This window comes from Sturnus vulgaris, chromosome 3, assembly GCF_052056855.1.
Source record: "Sturnus vulgaris isolate bStuVul1 chromosome 3, bStuVul1.hap1, whole genome shotgun sequence".
Classification (NCBI taxonomy): Eukaryota; Metazoa; Chordata; class Aves; order Passeriformes; family Sturnidae; genus Sturnus; species Sturnus vulgaris.
The window spans coordinates 86,920,628-86,944,122 of NC_142245.1; the positions used below are offsets into that span (position 1 = coordinate 86,920,628).

General features: G+C 36.1%; 1 protein-coding gene across 14 annotated transcripts in view; it reads right to left on the bottom strand.

The window, feature by feature from the left end:
- Positions 1 to 23,495, bottom strand: part of ADGRB3 (adhesion G protein-coupled receptor B3) — a 440,618-nt gene that overhangs the window by 34,084 nt on the left and 383,039 nt on the right. For all 14 annotated transcript variants that reach the window (XM_088162232.1, XM_088162231.1, XM_088162222.1 and 11 more), the window contains 4 exons: positions 9,904 to 10,054; positions 9,273 to 9,342; positions 4,437 to 4,503; positions 2,216 to 2,301 (listed from right to left, as the gene is read on the bottom strand). In XM_088162232.1, coding sequence (XP_088018358.1) covers positions 2,216 to 2,301; positions 4,437 to 4,503; positions 9,273 to 9,342; positions 9,904 to 10,054 — 374 coding nt within the window. The remainder of the gene's footprint in view (positions 1 to 2,215; positions 2,302 to 4,436; positions 4,504 to 9,272; positions 9,343 to 9,903; positions 10,055 to 23,495) is intronic.

The following is a 23,495-nucleotide window of genomic DNA, read 5'->3' on the forward strand; positions in this document are numbered from 1 at the left end:
TGGGTAAGTATAAACTAGGCTTGTGAAAGTACTTTCTGTTTTGCCTGGCAGTGCTTCAGCATTATTAGACTGGATTATTCTCTTTACCTCTAAAAAACTGCTCTGTTTCTTGCAAATAATAATAGAACTTAATGTATAGTGTATAAACCAAATGTAAATTTTCAGCCTGGGCATTTGCATATGCTTCCTCTTTTACCAGGAAAAGGATTGAGGTCATGATTAAGATCCATCAACATATTTTTTCCCACTTGTTGATTCTACATATGCTTATTAAGATGATAAATCATATGGAGTTAGTATATTTTGCCCCATTCACTTGTTTTAAATCCTAGGGCTGAACTTTTGACTGCAGTTTTGACAATTAGAAGTTCAAAGTTTGCCAAGAAGAATGAAGTTGCCTTCCTGAGCGTGGCTGGCAAAAGATACTGGAGGAATGAGTGACAATCACCTTTCTAGAGGAGATCAAATGATGAACCAAAATCTATGCCCCAAAGAATGACTCAAGAGATGTCATCTGCCAAGCAGTATCAAGAAATGCTGTTGCCAAGCCACCATCTCATATTGTCACACAAGTTAAGATTGTTTCTCATTAGGGTAGCTACATCTTTTCCCCAGATAGCTAGGTTATTTCTAACAGAACAATCCCTGATTCTTTATCCATTTATTTTAAAGACAGATTATTTAAAAATAAAATATTTCTTTACTAAGTTACACAATTAGAAAGCAATTTATTTGTTTCATCAAGAAAATAAAGTATAAGCAAATAGATTTATATAGCCTACAACTGAGTAGCTGGGAAAAAAAACCCCAACAGTTAAATCTAAGTTTGAATATCCCTACAAACTGTACAAAGCCAAACCTGTGGCTGTTCCAGCTCTTTATATCACTGGAATTAGAGTATATGTGAATTTGAATTGTGATTACTAAGTCATTGTTACTTTTGAAATAATTTGGGTAGTTTTACAATATTCTAGATTTCATTAGTGTTATTGCAGAGTTCAGAATGCTGATGGAGCAATGCAGATAAAATTAAGGTTATGAAATTAATACTTTCTAATGAAAAAAATGAAAACAGAAGAAATAGAATTATGGGGTTTGGTACATGTTTGTCAAAATGATGGTAGAAGAACTGAAAACCAGAAAGACTTGATTGAATTAATATGAAATGCAAATCACCCCAGCTAAAGTATTTATTATAAGTGTACTCATCAAACTTATTAGGAATGCTACTCTTAGTTACATGGCAAAATAATTAAAAGTGAATCTGCTATAAATTTGCTTATAGCAGTAACACACACAAAAATGAAGATACCATTTATCATTGCTAGAAATGCAGATATTGGTGGAGTCAAACTATAACCTGGCCTAAAATATAATACTAGAAAATATAACTGTAAAAAATAATTATTCAAAGTTTAAATACACTTTCATAAGCATTAGGAAGGTGGTGATCAGTTGTGAAATATTTTTTTCCAGTATGCACTGAATCTAGGTTTGCTGCTGCAGCTGTCATCCACTGTATAACAGTTTCTGATACCACCACTGTGATAATCTTTTCTTCTCATGATAATAAACAGAATTTTAATGTAAACGCAAGTAAATAATTGATAAGACACATTTACCTTTCTTTTTTCTTTTTTAACCCTTAAACCATGGAGGTTTTTTACCTTTGATGTTCTTTTACAGTAATTTAGAAAATACACCTATGTAGATGCTATGTGGATGTAAGAACAAAGGCAAATTCTTAATGTAGCCAAAATAGCAGAATAAGATTGACCTAAGTAAGGGATATATTGCTGTAATATACATTTGACAAAAATTAACACAAATAACATTTCTTGCCATAGTAATTAAATTTGACAGCTAGACAAAAATAATCAGTTCCTTCAGAATACACAGTTCATAGAACTGTTATCCTAACTGCAACAGCTTTACACATGTAACCATCTTGTGAAACCTCTGCTCAGATTTGTTAAATCCTCATTCTTATTAACTTAATACTCTTGTACTTGTGTTTTATTATATTTATTTTGTTTAGTTGCATTCCCTCAGGATAATGCAACAGCAGCTTTTGAGATTAATGGAATCTGTTAGAAACACTGCTACACTGATATAAAAGTTCACAGCACGATCAAAAGCATTTTGGTGAATATCTGTAATTGAAAATTGGTGATAAAATTTTAATATGCTTTAAAATAACCCAGTTGTGGCTTACCCCGCTCTGTGTTTGAGTTTTTTATCTAGGATTCCATCTCTGGAAACAAGTTTATTAAATACCAAAATGCCAATCACCATGTTGACCTGTCAAACAGAAAACAAACAGTTGATCTTTCAGAGCCTAAAAATATTGTATCCTGGCTGTATTGTTTTACAGGCTTGCCTCCTCTTACATTTCTGAGAATTCCTTCAAAAACTGTGTAGCAGCATCCCTGAACACATGAAAAGGCTGTATTCTCAAAAAGGTGACATATACACATATCCTGCAACAGGCTCGTTTGGAGACCTTGAATTCTGCCTGGTATAAAGCTCTATATGGGTACATGTCTGATGGCCAGAAGCTTGAGTAATATAACTAATATTTTGTCAGTTTTAATTGCAACAATATAGATATCCTATTCCGGGAAAACCACTGCAATTTGAGTTCTCTGCACAGGGAAGAGCTAGTCAGAACACAGTTCCTTTTTAAACATTTATGACCCAGTGGGTGTTCCCACTTATGCAGAACTAGCCTGTGGTTTTCCAGATCTTCCTGCACATAAGTCACTGTCTATGTAATTTACCAAAATGTCAGTTTTGAGCCTTGATTGGCTGCAATTTACCATTTTTGTGGACCAGGTGAATTCCTGGGATGTCTGTTTAGCCCCATTAAGCAAATGGTGTTATGATCACAAACATGGATGGAAGATCTAACCTAAAAAATTCAAATCTTTCAGCTGTTGAACTTTAGCACTTAATAGACATATTAATGGCATTTAATGGACAACTTAATGACTGTTAATACCCATTTGTATTATTGAACTGAACTCTATTAACCTATATCTGCATGGGCCTACAAATAGGTAATACCAGTTCTTGAATCTATTAAATGAATGTTCCTTTTTTCATTTATTAGAGAAGGACAATCCTTTTTTCCTTTCAAACTGGTTTTTCAAAACCTGTACCAAACTACCTAATTGTCGATAGTCTTCCCTGCCAATTCTATTCCAACTTTATTTTCAGCATTAACATTTTTCAGTTGATGTTACATAATTCTTTGGCTTCGTACACTCAGGCTTAAGTGGCTGCATGGAACAGTTCCTTTCCACAGCTACCAGCTAATGGTAGGGCAAACTGCAACTGTGAACTTCCAACATCTCTGAACAAAGACTTGCCAATTAAACAGAGAACATACAGTTACTTCCATGTGAAAATTGTAACTGGCTTTTTGTAAACATCCTTGGCTCTTCTACCGTGACAGGGACTGTGAGTTGTACAAAAGGATCCTGGCTTGACTCCAGGCAATGATGAGACAAACTCTATGGGAGTAGTAAACATCCATTTCAGGAAAGTAGATGAATAGTTATATCTTTGATGACTAAAAAGACTGATTCTCTTTTACAAGAGAAAACCAGAAATAACCAGTGCTGATAGAGTTATCACAGTATGAAATTTGTGGAGTGGAAAGAGGAATTAGATTCAAAATCTGTAAGGGAAAAATGCTAAATAAATTGTTGTGAAAAATCCATACAGATTGCAAAACAGATGTCTGATAGCCAATGGCAGAGGTAGGATGTAATTCATCTTACCCTGAAGTAGACATCTGAAATACTTCTGATGGTTTGATCTCTAAAACTGTATTTTTCTTCACTGACAATGAAATATGGCTGGGATAACTAACTTAGATGCAGAAATCTACATTGCAGATAGCTATAATTAGGCAGAAATGAATCCTACACCTAAATGCATGTCCAGAGATGTGGAAGATTAATACACAAACAAGTAACATTTCCCAGCTATGGCAATTCTTTTCTTTGCCTTCAAAAGCAGTAGCCATGGAGAACTTGCTGGCAGGTTCCACTCCTTCTGTTGCTTTTGCTGGCACAGCAATCCACTGCCAAGCAGCACTCTATCAAGACTGTCACTGAGTTTCACAAGGCAGTGACAATTGCGTAGATGCTGCTGATAATAACTCAGTGATGCCTGTAACAAGTTTTCTGTGCCACTAATCAGTACATTATTCTTTCACAGCTTACCGTGTAAACACGGAGAGATAATTGGTATAAAGAAGTGATATAATCAAATGAATCATGAATTCAGAATACTGAAGGTATGTTAAACAACAGTGATCTCAGTATTTACAGCAAAATCCAATGCTGCTTTATATCTAAGCATTTGTAATGGAAGCAGCACTTTCTATCATTTCATACAAAAATAGTGGAAATTATATTAATGTTTACCAAGACAACAGCAGCTGCAGGTCCAACGAAAGCATAAAGCAGCCCTCCTTCCAGAGACAGCCAGCAACTGGAAAGAACATTAGAGAAGAACTAACACAAATTAAAAATAAGTATAAAACATTGTCAAGAAAGCATTAATAATTACTACATATATTTTTCTGATATATGAGATTCATATGCACACACAAAGAAGAATTGCTTTGTTGATATGATGAAGTAGAGAGCTGAAAGATATTTCCATTACCTGTGGTTAACATTCCAAAATCTTTAATCTGAGTTATACATAAACTGAAATGGCCAAAATGTATGAAAAGCAGAATAGAAAGTAAGTTTGCAAATACTTGTTGAATCTCCTCTAGCCATGTATGATGAGTTAACTGAACAGGCCTTGCCAAGTAGGTATCTAGAAACATTTCTAGTTTACATATCTGATAGTTCTATACTTAAGTGATGAAATGGTCAAGTACCTCTAATACAGGACTTCAGAAAAAGAGCAGGTTTCTACATATCCTGTCATTTAATAATTGCTATTAGAACCACACCTTAAAGACAATATTTCCATTAGAGAAAAATCATATATTATATATGATCTCTTCTGCATTCTCTCTTATATTTTGCAAACAATTTAAATGTATATTTTAAAGCATCTGAAAACTGTATTTTCTGGAGACCTCCTAATCTCAGAGAGTTTGTCATTCTGCATCAGGGCTTTCACTGAAAACCAACAGATTTCCAAACACAGAGCACTTACAGAATCAAATTCTAAATATTTGATATACTATGATGTAAAGCTTTTCATATCTGCAAAAGAACAGGAGCTTCACACACTGAAGTAAATGCAGCTGTGCTATTTTCCCAGTGATTACACATTCAAAGAACAGCATGTTTATTTGAATGCATGATCACACCTACATATAAGGACACTTATCCAGTATATAGATTCAAATAATTTACTTGGATTTCACATCCAGACACATTCACATCAGAATCACACATATCTTCTTTATTTTCCAGTAGTGCTTTTGTATTTTTCAAAACCAAGTAAAATAAATACCATAATATTAATGGTCTGTTAGGGCTGGTGTTCTCACTGCAAAAAATAAAAGCATTTTCCATTGCAATGAAGCCATATGAAAACTGTCACATGAACGCAACGGCACCAGTGTGCTAAATTCTGGAATGATAAATGGATGCAAATAGTTCCTATGTGCTCCACAGTTAAAAAGGTAGCACATGCCAAGTTATTGTACATCCTACCTCAAAAACCACCTACAACACTAATGTTCAATTTATTTTTGCAGTGTCAAAGAAAAATGTTTTCAAAATTTTCTGCAATTTTTCCTACTATTTTTTTCAAAAGCTAGGCTATTATTGTCAGTCTAAGAACACAAATTTCTGAGAGGGGGAAATGCATTCATACTGCACTTCCTTACTAATATGAACTTTTAAACTTAGTGAAGATGACCACTTTGAGAATTAGGACTTGTAATTACAATTGTCATGGTTTTGGAAGATGGTAGCAGCAGTTCATAAAAATAGTTGATGTATTGTTGTTTGAATATAACTTTAGTTATCTGTGCTGACAAAAGGGTCTAGTAAATAAAAAATACAAAACAGTTTCTACTACAAAATGCTTTGAGACCAAGGAAAACTTTTCCCTCCCTTTTCCATGTTATCAAGTAAAATGGCTGCTCCAAAGAGTGATTTCTACTTAGAGGCAGAGCTGGAAAAAATATAGAGGTTGTCCTTTTATCACAACCTCTTGTTTACACAATCTGAATTTTCAACAGTCTGGATCTTCACCAGTGTGTGACATCATTATTACAATATATTCAATGTTTCCTAGTTGATGACTAAAATTAAATTTTCTTCCATTTTCCTCCAATTGAAGACTGTCTGCAGATATATTTTCAGGTGCCTTCCTACACCAGAAGGCAATTCTTGTAGATCTTTTACAATTTCTTCCTTCTCCTCTTTCTTTGCTCTGATAGGTTGGGTTTTTTTCTGTGTTTTACAGCTGTTTTTATTTTGTTCTCCTGTTCTGTCATCTTTCTCCCTGATGTGCACATAGAAGAAAGCCATATAAATTGACTAGTGTTAAGAGCAGCCACCAGTGGCTTTATGGGACCATGTTACACGGTCATAAAATTCTGCTGAGTGATGAAGCATCTGTACACTTTCTCATGCGTTCTGTACATTTTCTGAGATGTTTGATACTCTCCAGAAGATTGGTTCCTTCTCTTAAGAGAGCATGGCAAGAATATGACAATGACAGAATTTTAATTTTTGCTGATGCAATAAATTCCTGGAATTTATCTGCACTGTATGTTAACATGAGCAGTTTACACACTTTATTAACTATAAGTTGAAGCAGTGGTACTTTGACTGTCTGAAAAGAGATAGCAACAATATTTATTAGAGAAGTGTCTGGAAAAAGTTACTAAGCTTTCAGACACATTAATCTTTTCCAGATAACCTGAAATATCTAAAAACTTGTCTCTGTGGTTTTTTAAATTATTTTTAGGAAATTCCTTCAGCCTCTGTATCTCTATCACTATAAGTGTCGGGGCGAAATATTTTTTATAAAATAAAAATATGTTTTAAAAATACACAAATATAACTATCTAATAATTAGGACTCAGAAAAAAAGACTGAAATCAGAGACTGATGATCACAGAAATGGCTCCAGTGGGAACAATTCAAGCATCCTAATCATACATATACCATACCAAACTGAGAAGTGCTGCAAAGATTCTTGGACCTTCTTTTCAATCAATCTCTTCATGTGTGGGACTATGGAACTGAAAAAAAATCCCTAATTTTCACTTCTAATGTTCTCCATTTAACAGCCTCATTTTCAAAATGAGCATCTTAAAGAGCATGAATAGTCTGCAGCAGGGTGTGTTTCTGATAGTAGCATTTTGTGTAATTGACTGCAGCCAATTAGGCAAACAGGCAAAATATAGTGTAAGCAATTAAAAAACTTACACATAAGTGCTTTAGTTATAGTAGAAGGAGCAGGACAGGAGCTCTGCTTTTACACTGCCCAACAGTTGTCATGAGACACAATTCTTTGCTGCCTTCTGGAGTGGGACAGCACATCAGCTGGTGATGGAGGAGGAATCTCCATTCCTTGTCTTCACTGTTTTCCTTATGTAATTCTGATGTCAAATGCCAAGAAAATATATTTGCAAATAAGATGAGAAAGCTGAATTATGGTTCTATTTGTCCCTTGTACGCCTTCATTTGTTCTTTTCTCCCACAGTACCATGTCAGCTGGATTTGAATCCTGGGAGAAGAGCTGTTACATGTACAGAGACTTGCTCTTTTTTACTTTCCAGTGAATGATTTGTTGCTTTGTCTGAATATTTCAGAATATAATCTTTTAAAAATGCATTCAGCCCAGAAAGGAAGCAGGAAGCAATGTTAACTAAAGCAAGTACTCATATATGAATGATTTCAGTAGAGCAAATGTAATGGGATTAGTCCTGCAAGGGACAGAGCTACATTCCCAATGGGGGTCTGGGCATCCTTATTTTGTAATTTGTAATTCTCACAGCCTAAATGGTTTTCTAGTTGTAATTCAAGGACTAAATAATAAAAAAAGCCAGCAAGATAAGTAGATAGTTAAAAAAGAATTCAGAGAAGTAGGTTCTCAATATAACACTCAAAAAGAGGCTAAGAGCACTGTTGCACTTGCAACAACTCTAAGTGCAATTAAGCATTTCAGTTACATAAGACATTGCTCATTAAAAAACTCAAGATGCACGTTGTTACAGTTTGTAACTACAGAGCTTAGTGGTTGGAGCTGGAACTCAGGAGGAGATTTGGTTTTGTATTCTTACCCACCCAGAGCTGGAGTGCCAAGATAGTGAGACACACAGGGAAGGGAGGGGGAATCCTGATCTCACTCAGTGATGATGCTAAGGAGAATAATTAAATATTCATTGAAGTGAAGACTTGACCTAAGTCATCCACATCTCTGATGAATGCCCTCATTACCAGTCTACAGAGTCATATTTCCTCTTTCTGTCCAGATGCATACTCTATTTCTTAGGCAACGTGAGGAGAGCTTCAAACAGGCTGACCAAAGGAAACACACTCTTGCATACATAATGGTGGTTGGAGTGCTCCACTGGCAGGAGGAAGGCTCAACTCTTTCTCCATCAGAAGATCGAAGGGCAGCCTCTCTGAGGAGTTAATTTTCCGGGGTGCTAAATACACACTGGAACCAGCCAGCTGGCTAAACAGGAACTGTAGTAGTTGAATGTAAATGAAGCACACGAATTTCTTCCTTTCTGTCTCTCAAATACATCACAATCCAGGAAATGGGCTGGATCAGGGTGTCCAGGAGACAGGGGGTGGATGGGAAATTGTTTTAAGATGTTCAAAGGGCTTTGGCTCCAAGCTGTTCAGGGGTATTAAAGTCGAGGTACCTGTCTGGTGTGCAGAAACCTGGGTGCCAAAGAGACTCTTGCCAGTACAGTTTTGGACATGTTTAAAGGTTGGCAGAGACTACCCATAACATTTAACATTCTCTTTTGTAAATCTATATAAATGTTAGGTGTCTAAGTGGACCTAATGCTCGGTGTTTCTTAAAAGCTTGCTATTTCAAAATCTCAAACAAAATCTAGGATTCCTGGTGCTTTGCTGAGCTCAGTCCAAGACTGGCATGCTGTTTTCTCTTTGTTCTTTTGTGGATCACTCAGTGACTCTCAGGGCAATTTCAGATGTGACTGCATACCTGCAGAACCTTTAGAGTGTGCTATGCAGTTCCTGATGGGTATGACAATCTGAGTAATTAAAAACATAATCTATCATTTCAGATTGACTTACTAGTGAGCTGTTCCGTATCCTTTTGTCTTGGTAAAGCCTATTGATATTGCAACCACTAATGCTGGCAGTCCTGAAAAAAACCAAAACAGTAATAATCAGCAGATGCTGAGTAAAATATTGCTGTTCTGCCTGGACAAAAAATGACAGGGTAAGCTAATGCAAAATGGACAATTTTACATGGAATGAATTATTTAATGAAGCACGTTGCTATTGTAGGATTTGTTTTTCTGAAGCAATAGCAGGGAGGAGGACACTGTTTTCTGCCCACGGTGTACTGCTTTGATGTAGCTAAATTACTGGTACATTTGACAGGTCTTAACTAGAAAGAGGTTTCATGAATATTCAGAGAATGTTTCTTTCTTGTTTTATTTTGATTTCCTGATATTACACTACTTTGCTGAAAATTTTCTAAATTTTGTTAAAACATATTTAGAAAAGAATGTTACAATATACACCAGCATACCTTGAGCTTGAGATACAATGGAAAGGCTTCTAACCTAGCTTTCCTTTTAGTAACATGCTGTCCACTATCTTTCAGTTTTACTGAAGAAGATGACGGTATTCTTGACACTGCCACTGCAATAAATGTTTAATTCCAATGATTCTTAGGAAATTAATTTTACTGACTTACCCCATCCAAGGCACAGGAAACGCTTCCTTATGAGCCGTGTCCTAATTTTTCCAGTAACAGCCATATATGACTGCCACGCTTCTGTCAAAACCCAACAGAATGAAGCTAAGAAGAAGAAGTGTAAAAATGCGGTGGTTGTGGTGCAGATGCCCTGCAGGGAGCAAAGAGAAGCTCATGCTGAATACTTAGGGACACTCATTTTTGTTTTCAATTCAAAGAGTTGTCATATTCTATCATCTTGACCTTTATCCTTAGCATCAACTCTCCCTTTTCTCCCTTTATGATGTGGTGGCCACAAAGAGCAAGAGAAAGAGAAATGTTGACGAGGATTAGGCAGAAGAGGTTTTGACTTGTTTTCCCAAACACTCAGTGTTCTGAGCAGACACAAAAACACAAAATAAATCATGCCAACAGATTTTTCTCTGCACATTTACTTTGACCAGGGACCATCATAAAGCCATTTTGGTAAGCCAGTTACAAAATTACTGATTATAAAATCACACTGAGCTGAACAGAGGAAATGTGTGGGTATAAATGCTCCTAATTGCCAGCTATATTTTATTTCTCTCTATGAAGAAACAACTTGATTATAAAATTTTTATTTTTTATTTAAATTTTATAGAATGTTAACCTCTTGGAATATACTGCCTTAGATATTTTAGGCAGGTTTAAGTATCATAAGCTTAACAATTGCCCGGGATATTGCTTTTATGGGTATCAGTCATTTGTCTGAAATACTGAAAAGTATTTTGAGCACATACAATTGGCTTTCTTTTGCCACTGTAGCCCGTAATTAAACTTGACATTGTAGCTTACGTAAATGAGCTTCTTGGCATAAATGATGAACTGTGCTCCACTGTGTTGCTTAAAATGCCAGTAGCAGGCTATAAAATGCAGTCTGCATGGTACCCCAGAATAAAGACCACACCAGTAATTTTGAGAGTATCATTAGCACAATTTATCCTTAACACAATTTAAAGTGTCAAAATTATGTTAAGATTGAAAGAAAAAACAGTTCACACCCCTGACATCAATGAAGTAAATTCACGAAAAAGTGAAAAATGTAGACATTACTTTATGATTATTTCTTTATGCATAACACACATCTAATTGCTACCTTACACTTAGCCTTGTATTACGGTTAGTTAAGAGTTTTTACTAAAATCTCATCTGAGCAAATTGTTTCAGGAGAGAATATGCACATTCCTACTTATATATATCTGCTTGCATATATCGCTGATTCAAGGCTGATAGGAAGGATATATAAGACACCCATGTATTACACCACCCATGCTTTTTAGTTCTTTTTACATTCTTAATTACTTCCCAATATGTTTTGGGTTGAATTTTCCACGGTGTTAATTTTCCAGATTCTTATCTGAACTCACTTGTGCTGGTTAAGTCCAACAGTTATTTTAAATAAATAGCTGATAGCTGATACCAGCTGACATTAGCATTAGCTAACATCAATCTCTGAACTTTCAAAAATTCATGCACTTGAAGAGTCAAAAGGTAATGCTTTCCTGATTTGAATTTATAGATGTGACAAACACCTTGTCTTCAAACCCTGAGTCAAATTGTCTATTTAAATTTGGAGGAAAGGGGTTCTGTATAATTATATGCAAGATTACTGTTGTTAATTAAAAAACCAACAACAACAACAAAAAAGAAAAAACAAACTAAAAAACAGAAACAAATAATGTGAGCTGGAAAAAAACAACAGATCATTAAAAACCACTAGCTATTCCATCCTAGGCTTTGCCATTAATTCTTATATTTAAATGTCCCTAAGGTATATGGATACATAAAATCTATCCAGTTAAAGCACAATTAATAGCAGTATTTCCTGTATATGAAAAAACAAAACCAAAAATCCACCCCAAACCCCACTTATTTAAAATGAAAGTTCTGTGGTGAAAACACACAATTTCTATAATATAATAGAATTTTCATAAATGTCTTTTCTTTAACTAGCTGGTTCATATGTTGTGAATTCCTACTACGCAATTTTAATTTGCTTTCCTATCAATGTTCTTGCAAAAGCTAGTGTTCTGTCAGAGCAAGAATTTGACAATAAAATTATTTCTGAGGACCAGTAGAATCTTTTATGGAGGAACTGCATAGGTAAAAACACAACCTGAAAAAATGTGAATATAATATTTCCATTTTAAATAATGCAAATACAAACAAATCCTGATATTTTGGTGAAAACACTGCTAGCTCTTACGGTTGACTTGAGTGCACACAGTAGGATTTAATTAATAATTTATCCTCTATACAGAAAAAAAGAGAAGATAATCTGAGGCAAATGTGGACATGGCTACTGTGGAAGAAAGAACTGTGATGAAAATGTTAATGATCATGTTGAGCAGAAAATGAGAAGACAGAAGCAAGTTTTATGAGAAGCGATCTGTGCTCTAGCTGGAATATATGACTGCTGATTATATCTAACTCTTCTGAGCAGCAGACAGGGGTCTTTAATGAACAACAGTGCTAAGCCTGTATCACTGATAGAACAGTGTATTTGCATAGCATGCCATCAAAAAGATGCAAATCAGCCTCAAAACATCACCAAACAACCGCTGTGGGATTGTGATTGTGACAGGTTCATGTGCAGTGCTTGCAGTGAACTCAGCCTCCCTCCTGGCAAGAGAAGCAGTCCTGGCAAACAAAACTGCCCCCTCCTAGGCATAGCCATGGGCTCAGCACAGTTGTCCAATACCCCACTGGAAATCTGGCTTTTATGTACTTCCTTATTCTTCCCCTTTGATAAATAAATAAGGAAAAAATGCTGTTCTGTCTGGAAAAGCACTGCATCTGGGAAGTCAATTTCCAAACAGAAACAAAAATTCTTTTTCACCAAAGGTTGTTATTAAATAAGACAATTGAATATGTCTAAGTTTAGAAAGTATATATTAGCATTTTTTCTTTCTCATCAGGTTATGGACTACTGCCAACCACTCCTTCCTCTCTTTTTCCTTGGCCAGGGGCCACCACGTCCCCTCACCTTCCTGCACATGCAGCAGCATCACTCAAACCGTGTGGCCCATCACTCACAGAAAGCTGCAGTGTGTCAGCCTGCCTGCACCAAGAGATAGTGGTACACATCTTCCCCATTGCTTTAGGAGGAGATGTTTCTCATTTGATTCTAATTCTAGTTTATTAAAACTCACTGAATTAATTACCTGTGCTGAAGACTTGTCAACCTGCAACAAAATTAATTTTAACAGCCTAATTTATTCACTATTTCTTCACTCTTCTGAAATGAAGCAAAATTTTACTCTAACCTCGTCTTCCTCCCATTGTTCTTATTCTTGGCTCCCCATATTTACTTGTAAGTGAGGGAAAGGAGATTTTCTGTCCTCAGAATGCATAGTTTCATGGACTTTGAGTCTCAGGTGTTAAGCTACCTGGAATATCTAAGTAAGATCATTCATCCCCTTTTAAGAAACAATATACTATTGAAAGCAAGAACACATATGAGGCATCAAACTATTTCATTGTCTCATACTTTTAAGACACATACTTCCAAAGAGTGTATTGAAGCACAGCTGAGAAATCTAAAACACAATGGAAATTCAAAGCTACATGTCCTAGTGATTAATAGTTTTATATAATAATGATGACTGAAGTATAGAATATGTCAATTTTTATGACCTGCAAAAGTAGGTCATAAATGTAGCCCCCAAATAAGAATTTATCAACACTCTTTGAGCATTTGGCTGTTGTGTTTTGGTATTTTTTTAACAGAAAAATATGGTTTTAATAGCAGTGTCCTCTGCTATAGCTCTTCCACACAAATGCAAAGAAGGTTATGTAAGAACACCTGATTAGAGTTCTTGCCCTGAAACAGGTTCTTTTTCCTTCAACAAACTTGTTGACTGTCTTTGGATTCTGATAAACAGTATAAAAATCAAAGCTATTTGAAGATGAATATGAAAAATGAAATCTGTATTGAGGGTAGCAAAATGAACAGGGCTAAAATTTACTCAGATGATTTACTGAAGCAGAAATAAAAGTTAGTAGAGAACCATTTAAATAATAAAACTTCTTAGAGATTGAAATCTTGCCTCGGACTTATCTCTGTGGAGATAAGCTTAAATTACATGGGTGATATTCTTATGATGTTCTAATCATGCACTGAGTTCACAAAGAGCACCTAAAGACCTAAGAATAATGAATAAATGAAACAAAGAATAAACAAAACAAAGATAATGCAAAAGACAGTAAAAAGCAGAAAAGAAATTCTATTACAAAATTTGTATATTTTATTTTCTTTTAGTGACTCTTAAGCCATCAGCTCTCAAACAGTGTATATTTCCCTTTTTAAAATAAAATATGTAAATTCGCAAAAGAAGATACTGCTTATTATTCTGAATTTTATTTTTTCATTATCACCTAATTTTAAGCGGATTTGGGCAATACAGTATCTTTGCCTCAGGAGTAGCCAACTGTTATAATACAGGGATACAGTATATTGGTCAGATAATACTGAAGACTAGATTAAATACTAATTTATAAAGTGACATAACATAGAGACATATTCAGAGACTGTGAGACATGGAAGTAAGAACTTTCTTTTCAGGAGTGGCTTTCTGGAAGAGAGACATATTTGCAATGAGAAAAAATCTGGCAGAGGAGGCTGTCTCCAGCTGCAAACATATTTGAAACTCTTAGTATCTTAAATGTCTGAGAAATCACAGCTGAAGTCTTTCAGGTTTCTTTTCCAGGATCATTCTCTTCCAGGAACATTAATGGTCAGACACCATAAAGCCTTGAAGACACTATTTAAAAATCCCATTCTTTTGACAGACTCCAGTGCTGCTAACACCACTTGTGTAAGCAAAGAACTCAGGAAATTGGATACTGATATTGAAAATAGCAATATAGTAGAAATAATTGTTCTAAAATAATGTTTTCAGCCAACAGCTATGAAACTATTTATTTTAAGTAACACAAAGAAAAACTTTGGGATCTTCTAAAAGTCTTTTCTGGTGTCCTCAGCAGTTGAAGACTCATGACTACATTTTGTTCTGATATCTGCTATGATAGCCCAGAATAATTATAATACTTGACTTGCATTTGTGTGATGAGATATGCAGTTAATTATTATACAGTTAACTATTATACTGAAGGCTTCTATATGCAGTACAAAACAATATGAATGGGAGCCTTTACGTGGATTTTTAAATTAATCTGTTTTTGCACTGCAACAGCAGTTATCTTTGAGTAGTTAGGTGATCTGCCTTACAAGGATAATGAGTGATAACTAAAGATACTTAATTTTCTGTCGTTCTATTCAATCATTTTGTTTACCCACAACAAGCAAGATGCCTTTCAAGGTTCTGATAAATAGCATATAAGCTGTAAATGACCAAGCTTTTTCTGCAGTTCCTTTGATTTAATTTACAGTTACATTCCCATCTTTATCAACAGCATGGCAACTTCACAGCAAATGTTTTTCAGTATCAAATCTTATTTTTCTTTTCTTTTTGGTATCATACGCAAATTATCACAATAGTTGCTAAACCCCGGGACCATTTCATGTGCCTAGTCTCAGGGTGCAATATAATTTGTTCAGCTACTTTGATTTAAGATGTTTCTTCCGGAATCTGTCCTTTTAGCTGACAATATAACCACAGTGATCCTATTGCAACAGTATAATTGTATCTCAAAGTAAACTTACACTTTAAATCGTGATTTTTCTCTGCATTTTGCTTTCCACATACATTTTTAATATCCTTACTATTTTCTCCTAAAGTTTGTTCAGATTTTACTGACAAATTCAGTTCCTGGTCCTCTTTTACCAAGATTTACCTTGAAGGTATTTCTAAAAATCACCCTTCTAAGCATTTACAATCTCTTTTCACACTTATGAAGACTAAGTCAGAATGTCTCCCATTTTTCCCAGGTGCAGAGTTCAGTAATAGAAGTGCTGTTTATATGTGATCCACTAGAAGTATATGGAGCCTTCTTTTTAACTTCTGCCCTTTGCAGTTACTTTTCTTCAAAGTTCTCCCTTGATAGCTGTCACCTTTATCACTCAAATCAACAACCTCTGCATTTAAATCTTGTACAGTACAGTTGTACTGCAGCATCAGTTATGTCTATGGAGAACTGCTGGGTTTTATTCAAAATAATTCCTCTGCTAGCTACTATTCTCGAGATCTTATAATGCACATAGTACAAAATAATTCTATCAACTAGATGTGAAGGATGGTCTCCTGTCTTTTGGGGTGGAAAAGAATTCATTGAAGTTTCTAGCTGCATGTGAAAACCTTTCTCACTCTGTCATGTCTACCCTAGTAACTGCAAAGGTATCCTTTAGGCACTGGCATGTGCATAAATTGTTAGTAAATTCCTTGGCACAGTTTTGACCTGGGCCAAAAATTTTTCTCCCAGCCCAAGCCCATGCAGGGGCTGAAGGAGAGCCTGGGCCAGGAGCCCCTCCTGATGGCTGGATTGCACTCACCATCCTCCTGCCCTGGAGGGCTCGAGAGTAAAGGATGGAAGGAAGCTGTGTTGTGCTAATTTGCCTTGGGGCTATAGAAATATTTGTAGCTCATTTTGGTGACTAGGTAGGATAGGGGCAAGAAGACAAGCTGGATAATTCATATTATGCCGAGCTATGACTAATATATGAGACAGTAAAATTCATTCCATGTTGTTTGCAGCATTCTCTGGAGATTGTCAGTACAAAGCTCAGGTTTTGTATTCTTTAACTCTGAATTGCTTTCTTGGTGACATGCCTACAGTAAATTGAAAGCCAGGGGGAAGACAATTCTCATACAATTTCCTTACACTCGTACTCATTTTAGTCCTCCGCCTGGTTTGGATTGTTATTGCCAGGTTATATTTAAGCAAATGAGTTCTGCACAAGCAGTATCACAGAACAGGTTACTCAGAGGCAATTTCATTTCTTCGATTACAAAACCTGGCAACAGAATCTCTTCCCCTTCTGCCTTTGTGCTGTGAAGATGTGCATTTTCCTAGGCAGGCAGGAAATGAAGGAATTGGACTCTCTACTTGTTTAGAGGATTAATTCAGAAGTCAGTGGAAAGACTCCCATTAATTTAAGTGGGCTTTACACTGGGTGTTACACCTATAGAATAAGGGATGAAATGTGCATGAGCAGAGGCTTGTGATCTTCCTTCTTATCTTAAGTGCTTTAAATGTTTACAAAGTATTAAAAGAGCATTTTTTCAGGTAAGTGAATATGGCCTACTTCACATCATGAATATATTGTGTTGACTTTGATGTTAAACACTTTAAACAAGGTAAACGTCAGCTCTGTCAAGACAAAATAACTTAGTATTTTAACTCTGACCTCAAATAAGTGTGTTTTGAAGTTTATGGAGCTCAGAACAAGAGGTTTACAGGCAGATATAAAAGAAAATAAGAAGCCCTTTAAAACTTTAAAGCATAAAATAAATTTATATAATTTTTTTTCCAATTCCCTTCTAGCTAATTAGTCTCAAATTTCTATCACAGTGCTGTAATCGTGATGCTTCCCTGTGCCAGAGAAGAAGCTTCTTTTCTAATTGTCTTCTTTTCCTTGGTGGTGGGGTTTTGTTGGTTTGTTTGTTTCTGGTTTTTTTTTTTTTTTTTTTTGTTTGGTTTTTTTTAAAAAAAAAGCTTTTGAACACAAAGTGATCATGCTCATTTTAGGTAAAAAAAGTGGAAATCACTGGTAAGCTTTGTTTAAACAACATCATTACTGAGCTATTGAAGAATAATTATTAAAAATTAAATTGAAATTGATCCTATCTTGAAAAATTGCTCTAAAAAAAGAGCTTTGTAAGGTTTTGCATTACCAAGTCTGAAAGATTTATTTTTTAAAGAAGGATAAAATGTAGATTTGTGAATAAAATATAGATTTTTTTTTTTTAATTGATGGCAAAGAAAATCAACCTGGTCTCTGAAAACCATTGAAAAATTAGTTATGTTCTTGTACATCATTGTGGGTAATAGCAATATAGAAGCAGAACTGAAGGTGCAGTGTGAACAGAAGGGACTGGATTCACATCAGTGCGTGCACAGTTTGGCCTGAAAAGTCTCTGCAACTGGGTGTGACTCAGAGGAGGAAAGAGAAAGCATGCTGGCTGTCAGAATGCTTCTACTGGGCTGTCAGAAAGACTTCTACTTACTTGGGAACTATGCAAATTAACATATAGATTATGGATCAGTAATAAAAAAAGCTTCACTGATGTTATTACACTTTGGTTTCCAGGACAGTTTTTTCTCAGGAACTGTTTTTAGGCTCTGAAAATTCCATATTGCTTTAATTTTAAAATATGTAATGTGTAGTATGCTCTCTTAAATGAAGACAAATGCTCTTGGCAGATTTGAAGAGATATAATAATGAGACAACTACATTAACAGTGAAGAAAAAGCTGTTTGGCTGTAACATATGATGTACTGTATAATCATTTCAGCTTACTAGATAAAGATATTTAGCTTTTAAAATCTCTCTTTGGATTGTTGCAAGTAATATAATGTAATAAGAAATACTCGTTTGCATTAGCTATATGGCTACACCTGTTTGGAGAAGAATGAAGAATACAAGAGCCAGTAGCCAATTAGTGTGATGAACAACCCATGTTCCAAAGGTCCTGAGTCTTCCTAACTAATTTATTTAAAAGTTCATCATGAGGGCCGTGTGAGTAGCTAGGGGCACTGAGCCAGGATTGGTAATGAAGAGGTGGCTGAGCTAAGCACAAGGGTTACACATGAGGCAGCAATGTCAGCAAAGAAAAGAGTGGTTCAGAGCACACTTGAGAGAGATCTCCCTACAGAGTTCTGAGAAAAAGAGGAGGATGTGTCCAGGCACAGACAAAGGCAAGGAACTGAAGGAGCTGCCTTGAAAAGATGGCCTAATGTAAGAGGGTAGTAGAATGGACACTGATATGTCAGACTTCAGATTCCTACATGAGGATCCAAATGCAGCCAGTGCAAACTGATGTCCTGGTGAAACAAACTACCAGGAAAAACTGCCATTAGGTAGACAGAAAATACTGCCTTGAGTTGCCCCCCAGCGAAACACATTCTTGTAAAATTTTTTTTCTTCTAACAAAATGTGTTATCACTTTAGTATCACTTGAGTTATCTCTACTCTTAAATCATCTGCTTTCTCTGTTTTAGATTTTGATGTTATTTGCTAACAATAAAATTACTGTAATTTTAGGGAGTTTCCTCAGCAATCAAAACGATGCCTAGAATGAGAAGTTCAACAACAAAGCCTGCAGTTGTCTTTTAGTTAGTCTGACTGCGATGATTATAATCCTGCCATATGAAAACAACCCATCTTCTTGTCTGGGGTACTGCTGGCAGCAAAGATACCTCCTCTGCATATCTGTAAGAGTTTCATCCCTTTACATGATTGACTACCTTCAGTCTTTTTTATGTTTGTTTCATTGTTTTTTTCTGTTTATTTGTTTGTTTGTTTAAATCATAGTGTATACATATGTTTTTAAAGTATTTATGTTAGAATAACAACATGAAAAGGATGATTTTACCCCTAAGAGCATCTTCAATTTCAAGCATGCTCAGCTTTCCTCCAAGGACAATGTCTTGTAGGATTAGCAGTATGGAGACAGTAAGAAATGGTCTTTTTGAAAGAAGTAGTTTAAGTCCAAAATAGAAAGAATCCAGGAAAGTGAGATAGTATGTACATTATTGTGGCAATCCAAAGTCTTCTCATACCACATAAGTTCTGGTTATTTTTCAAAAATAACAGATAAAGCATATTTTTTAAAGGTATGCTATGGTTACATTTATTTGTACTTGCTAACAAAATGGGTAAGAGCAGCATTCACTCATCCTGCAGCCAGCTGGAATGGTACAGAAAATGTCTATGTTAGTAAATTTCTTTCTACTCCAAAATAAGGTGGCCACATCCAAACTGGTCCCTTGCCAGTTCCAACTATCCTGAGCTTGGGGAATTGACTGGGATAATGCTAGCTAGTGTGGGACAAAATCCTGCCAGGAGGCATGCTAATTATTCCAGAGTACAGATGACTTTTTGCCAATGCTTGGGGTCATGCCCACCTACAGAGGCATGTAGAACTTTTTGACTTTGTTCTCTTACCCAGTAAGACATGCAGTAGGCTTGAGCAAATGTGGTGGGCTGACCTGGGCCAGCAGCTAAGCACCCACCCAGTCACTTGATCACTCCCCCAGCAACATGGGGAAGAGAATCAGAACAGCAAAAGTGAGAAAAACCTGTGGGTCGAGATAAAGATGGTTTAATAAGTGAAGGGAAAAAAAGCCTGCACCAAGTGATGCAAAAGCAGTCACTCACCACCTCCCACCAGCAGACTGTTGCCCAGCCAGTCTCCAAGCAACAGGCACCTTTAAAAGACCAAGGCTGGTTGTATTGCTGAGCATGCTGTCATACAGTCTGGGATAACCCTTGGTCACTTGGGGTCAGCTGTCCTGCCTCTGTTCCCTCCCAACTTCTTGTCCACCTCAGCCAACTCACTGCCAGGGCAGCTGAGAAACAGTGAAGGTCTTGATGCTGTGTAATCACTGCTCAGCATTAGCTAACACATCAGTGTGTTAGCAACACTCCTTCTACTCAGAAATCCAAACCACAATACCATACAGGATTCTGTGAGGAAAATGAGCTCTATCTCAGCCAAAGTCAGTACAGAAACGTAAAAATGAACCCAAATGTAGTGTGTGTTCATGTGTCCCCCCACATACTTATGAACAAAGGGAAGAGATGCTTTTGAATGTGTTCATAGAATGTGCAGACATACACAAACAGGCACTTATAAAATATTAATGCAAATGCTTCTGAAAGTTGTTTATGGGATACATATATGTATATATGTAGTTCAACAATTTTTACTGTTTCTTTTAGTTGAAAACCCATTTTTTTTTTTTTCAGAAATATATATTCTTTCTCTGTAGCCTTAAAATCAGAGCACATTATCAGACTAGGAAAGTGTGAGTAGAGTGAAGGTAGAGAGTGACCTTTGGATGGATAATGCATTGCAAAACAATATTTTCAGCAGACAGAAGACAGAGGAGACTGCTTTACAGCTCTGTATCAGATCTTGTCAACCTGTGTTCGAGAGTGAATGCAGAGTGAGGGGAAAGAAACAGAATCTCCACTTTGGGCAACTGGCAGTATCAATGCAAACTTATTATACAATATAATCACATATCACATTAATTCCTCTTATGGTGATGATATTAATTTCTAATGCCTTTAATGCATTAGCCATGGGTTGTTTCAGAGACCATCCATTTTTGTTCATGCAGAGATACACATAATGGCAATGAAGCTGCCTCATCCTCAGGATTAAACTGTATCTGGAAGACAGAAATTCCTAATAGAGGGCTTTATTTAATTCAAAACATAGCTAAAAAAGAGGTTATAAATTTAGAGTCCCTCTAAATAGAGAAGAGGGAAAAAATTGAGTAATTATGTGTTTCTAATGACATTAATGAAATCTCAGTGATTTTCACAGAGATGGAAGATTGTAGAGTTATGCCTATGGAGGAAATCAAAGGAGGCAGTTTCTTGTGATTTTATGACTATTGGGATTATGAAAAATTAGATAATTCATGGAAGTTGAAAGAGAAGAGCAACAGTATCCACAACCAGAGAGAAGAGACTGTGATCACACATGTACACAGAAGTCTAATTGAGAATGGAAAAGAGAACAATAGGTTAAAGAGTCAGCTAATATTTTGACATGAGTTGCTATTCATTGCTTGCACAAGAAAGAAAAATGTCATGACTTTTTTTCTTATGAAAGCTGAAAACATTTTTGCTGTTAATACCTTTGCATTGTCTTCCAGCAAGGAGGAAATTCTATGTGGTATCACATTCATTCAATTCTCTTTATCTGCTATGTTAAACCAGTAGGATAAAAGGTTTAATATTTATTACAAAGCAGTGTGGAAACTTTCACTGTGATTCCTTTAGGATGATTTAAAAATTTGTAAAGTTGTGATTAAGAACACTATGACAACCTGGTTGTTTTAAAGGAACAAAGAATGAAATGGTTTTGTAGAACACTCATATGCATCAGAAGGAGTTGTAACTAATAAAAGCTCCTCTATCATATTACTTCAAGTTTCTTGAATAAGGGAAAAAGCAGTCTTTTTATTAGGTCTGGCTTTCATGCCTGTATTCCACTTCCCCCTGTTTCTTCTCATAGAGCCAGAGACAGGGTTTAGCTGAGTTAGTCCGTACTTATGATGTAAGGTAACGTGTCAGCACAATCTGGAGGAGGAATCTGGGACACTGTTACTTAGAGGATAGCACTGGTCCCTCACAGATACCAGCAGGAAGAAGGTTCTTCCTCCTCTATGTTCTAAATACATTCTCCCTATGGAAGTCACTGTAAGGAGCCTTGTGAGGACCCAAAGCTCTCTGCAAGGTCTCATATCTACTGGTTACACTTTTGTCTAACTCCCAGGGAGTCTAGGAACATGAGCTTCCTGCTGGGAACAAAAGAGGTTTCCAAATGAGGAAGGAAAAATTTTGTGGAGAGAGCACATAGAGATTTCAGCAAGATGATCTACAGAGAACTAGTGCCTAGCAACATGATAACTTTCTCCAGGAGGGCATTATCTATGCTCTTAGATAATGTTTTCCAAGGAATTTGAAGAGCTTGCCACTAAAGATGCCTACTGCAATAAAAGACTTACAGTGTCTCCATATTTCAGGAAGCAGGAGGAAACCAGAAAGTCTACATGATCAATTTAGTATAAATTAAATCCAATATAAATTTCTGAGCATCGGACATCTAAGCAGTGACAAGAGGAAGCAGGCAGTGTACAAATTGCTCATTATGAACATTTGTTTAAAAGGTGTTTTATTCTCGTATCACATGAAAGAAGATGGCCTGAGATTCCCATAGTTATTTGGGCTATTTAATCTGCTGCTCCACTCACAGCAGAATAGTGGCCACTTAAACACACACACACAGAAGATATTAAGGTTTTATATGAAGGTGATTTGTAGTCTCTAATAATGTGTATGAGATCACATGTGACTAAACATGTATTTTACCAGAGAGGATGGATTTACATAAGCCTACACCTTTATTTCTTTCACTTCAGTGCTGTGAACTGTATATGTTCTGTGCCTGAGCCAGGCTGCAGTCTCCTTGAGAGAGGAGGCCCTGGTGCTGTCCCTCTGTGTTGGTGCTGAGCCCAGCACTCCAGGACACCTGATAAACATGATTGCCAATAACATAATCCCTCAGGGCAATGCCTTGACGGAAGCTTAATTCTACTAGTGTCTTTACCCCAAGGGATTTAATATAGCTTTCAGTATAAATACATCAGTGAAAGTCAGGTAGGAAAGAGCAAGTGCATTTCTTGAAGTCCTGTTTTACATATTAGTCAAAGGGCAAACAGAATTGCTCAGTTTACAAAACTGCCAATTTATCTTCACCCCATATATCTGAAGAAGGACTGATTTTGCAGTGTTACTTACCCAAATCTATCACTGCTTAATAAATTACTCATGTGTGTCTGGCTGCCTCTTGTCATTGATTTTAGTTCTAGTCAGCTTTAAGTATGCTGATATTTCCTCGTTCTTTCCTTCATTAATATTACCTTCTCAATCC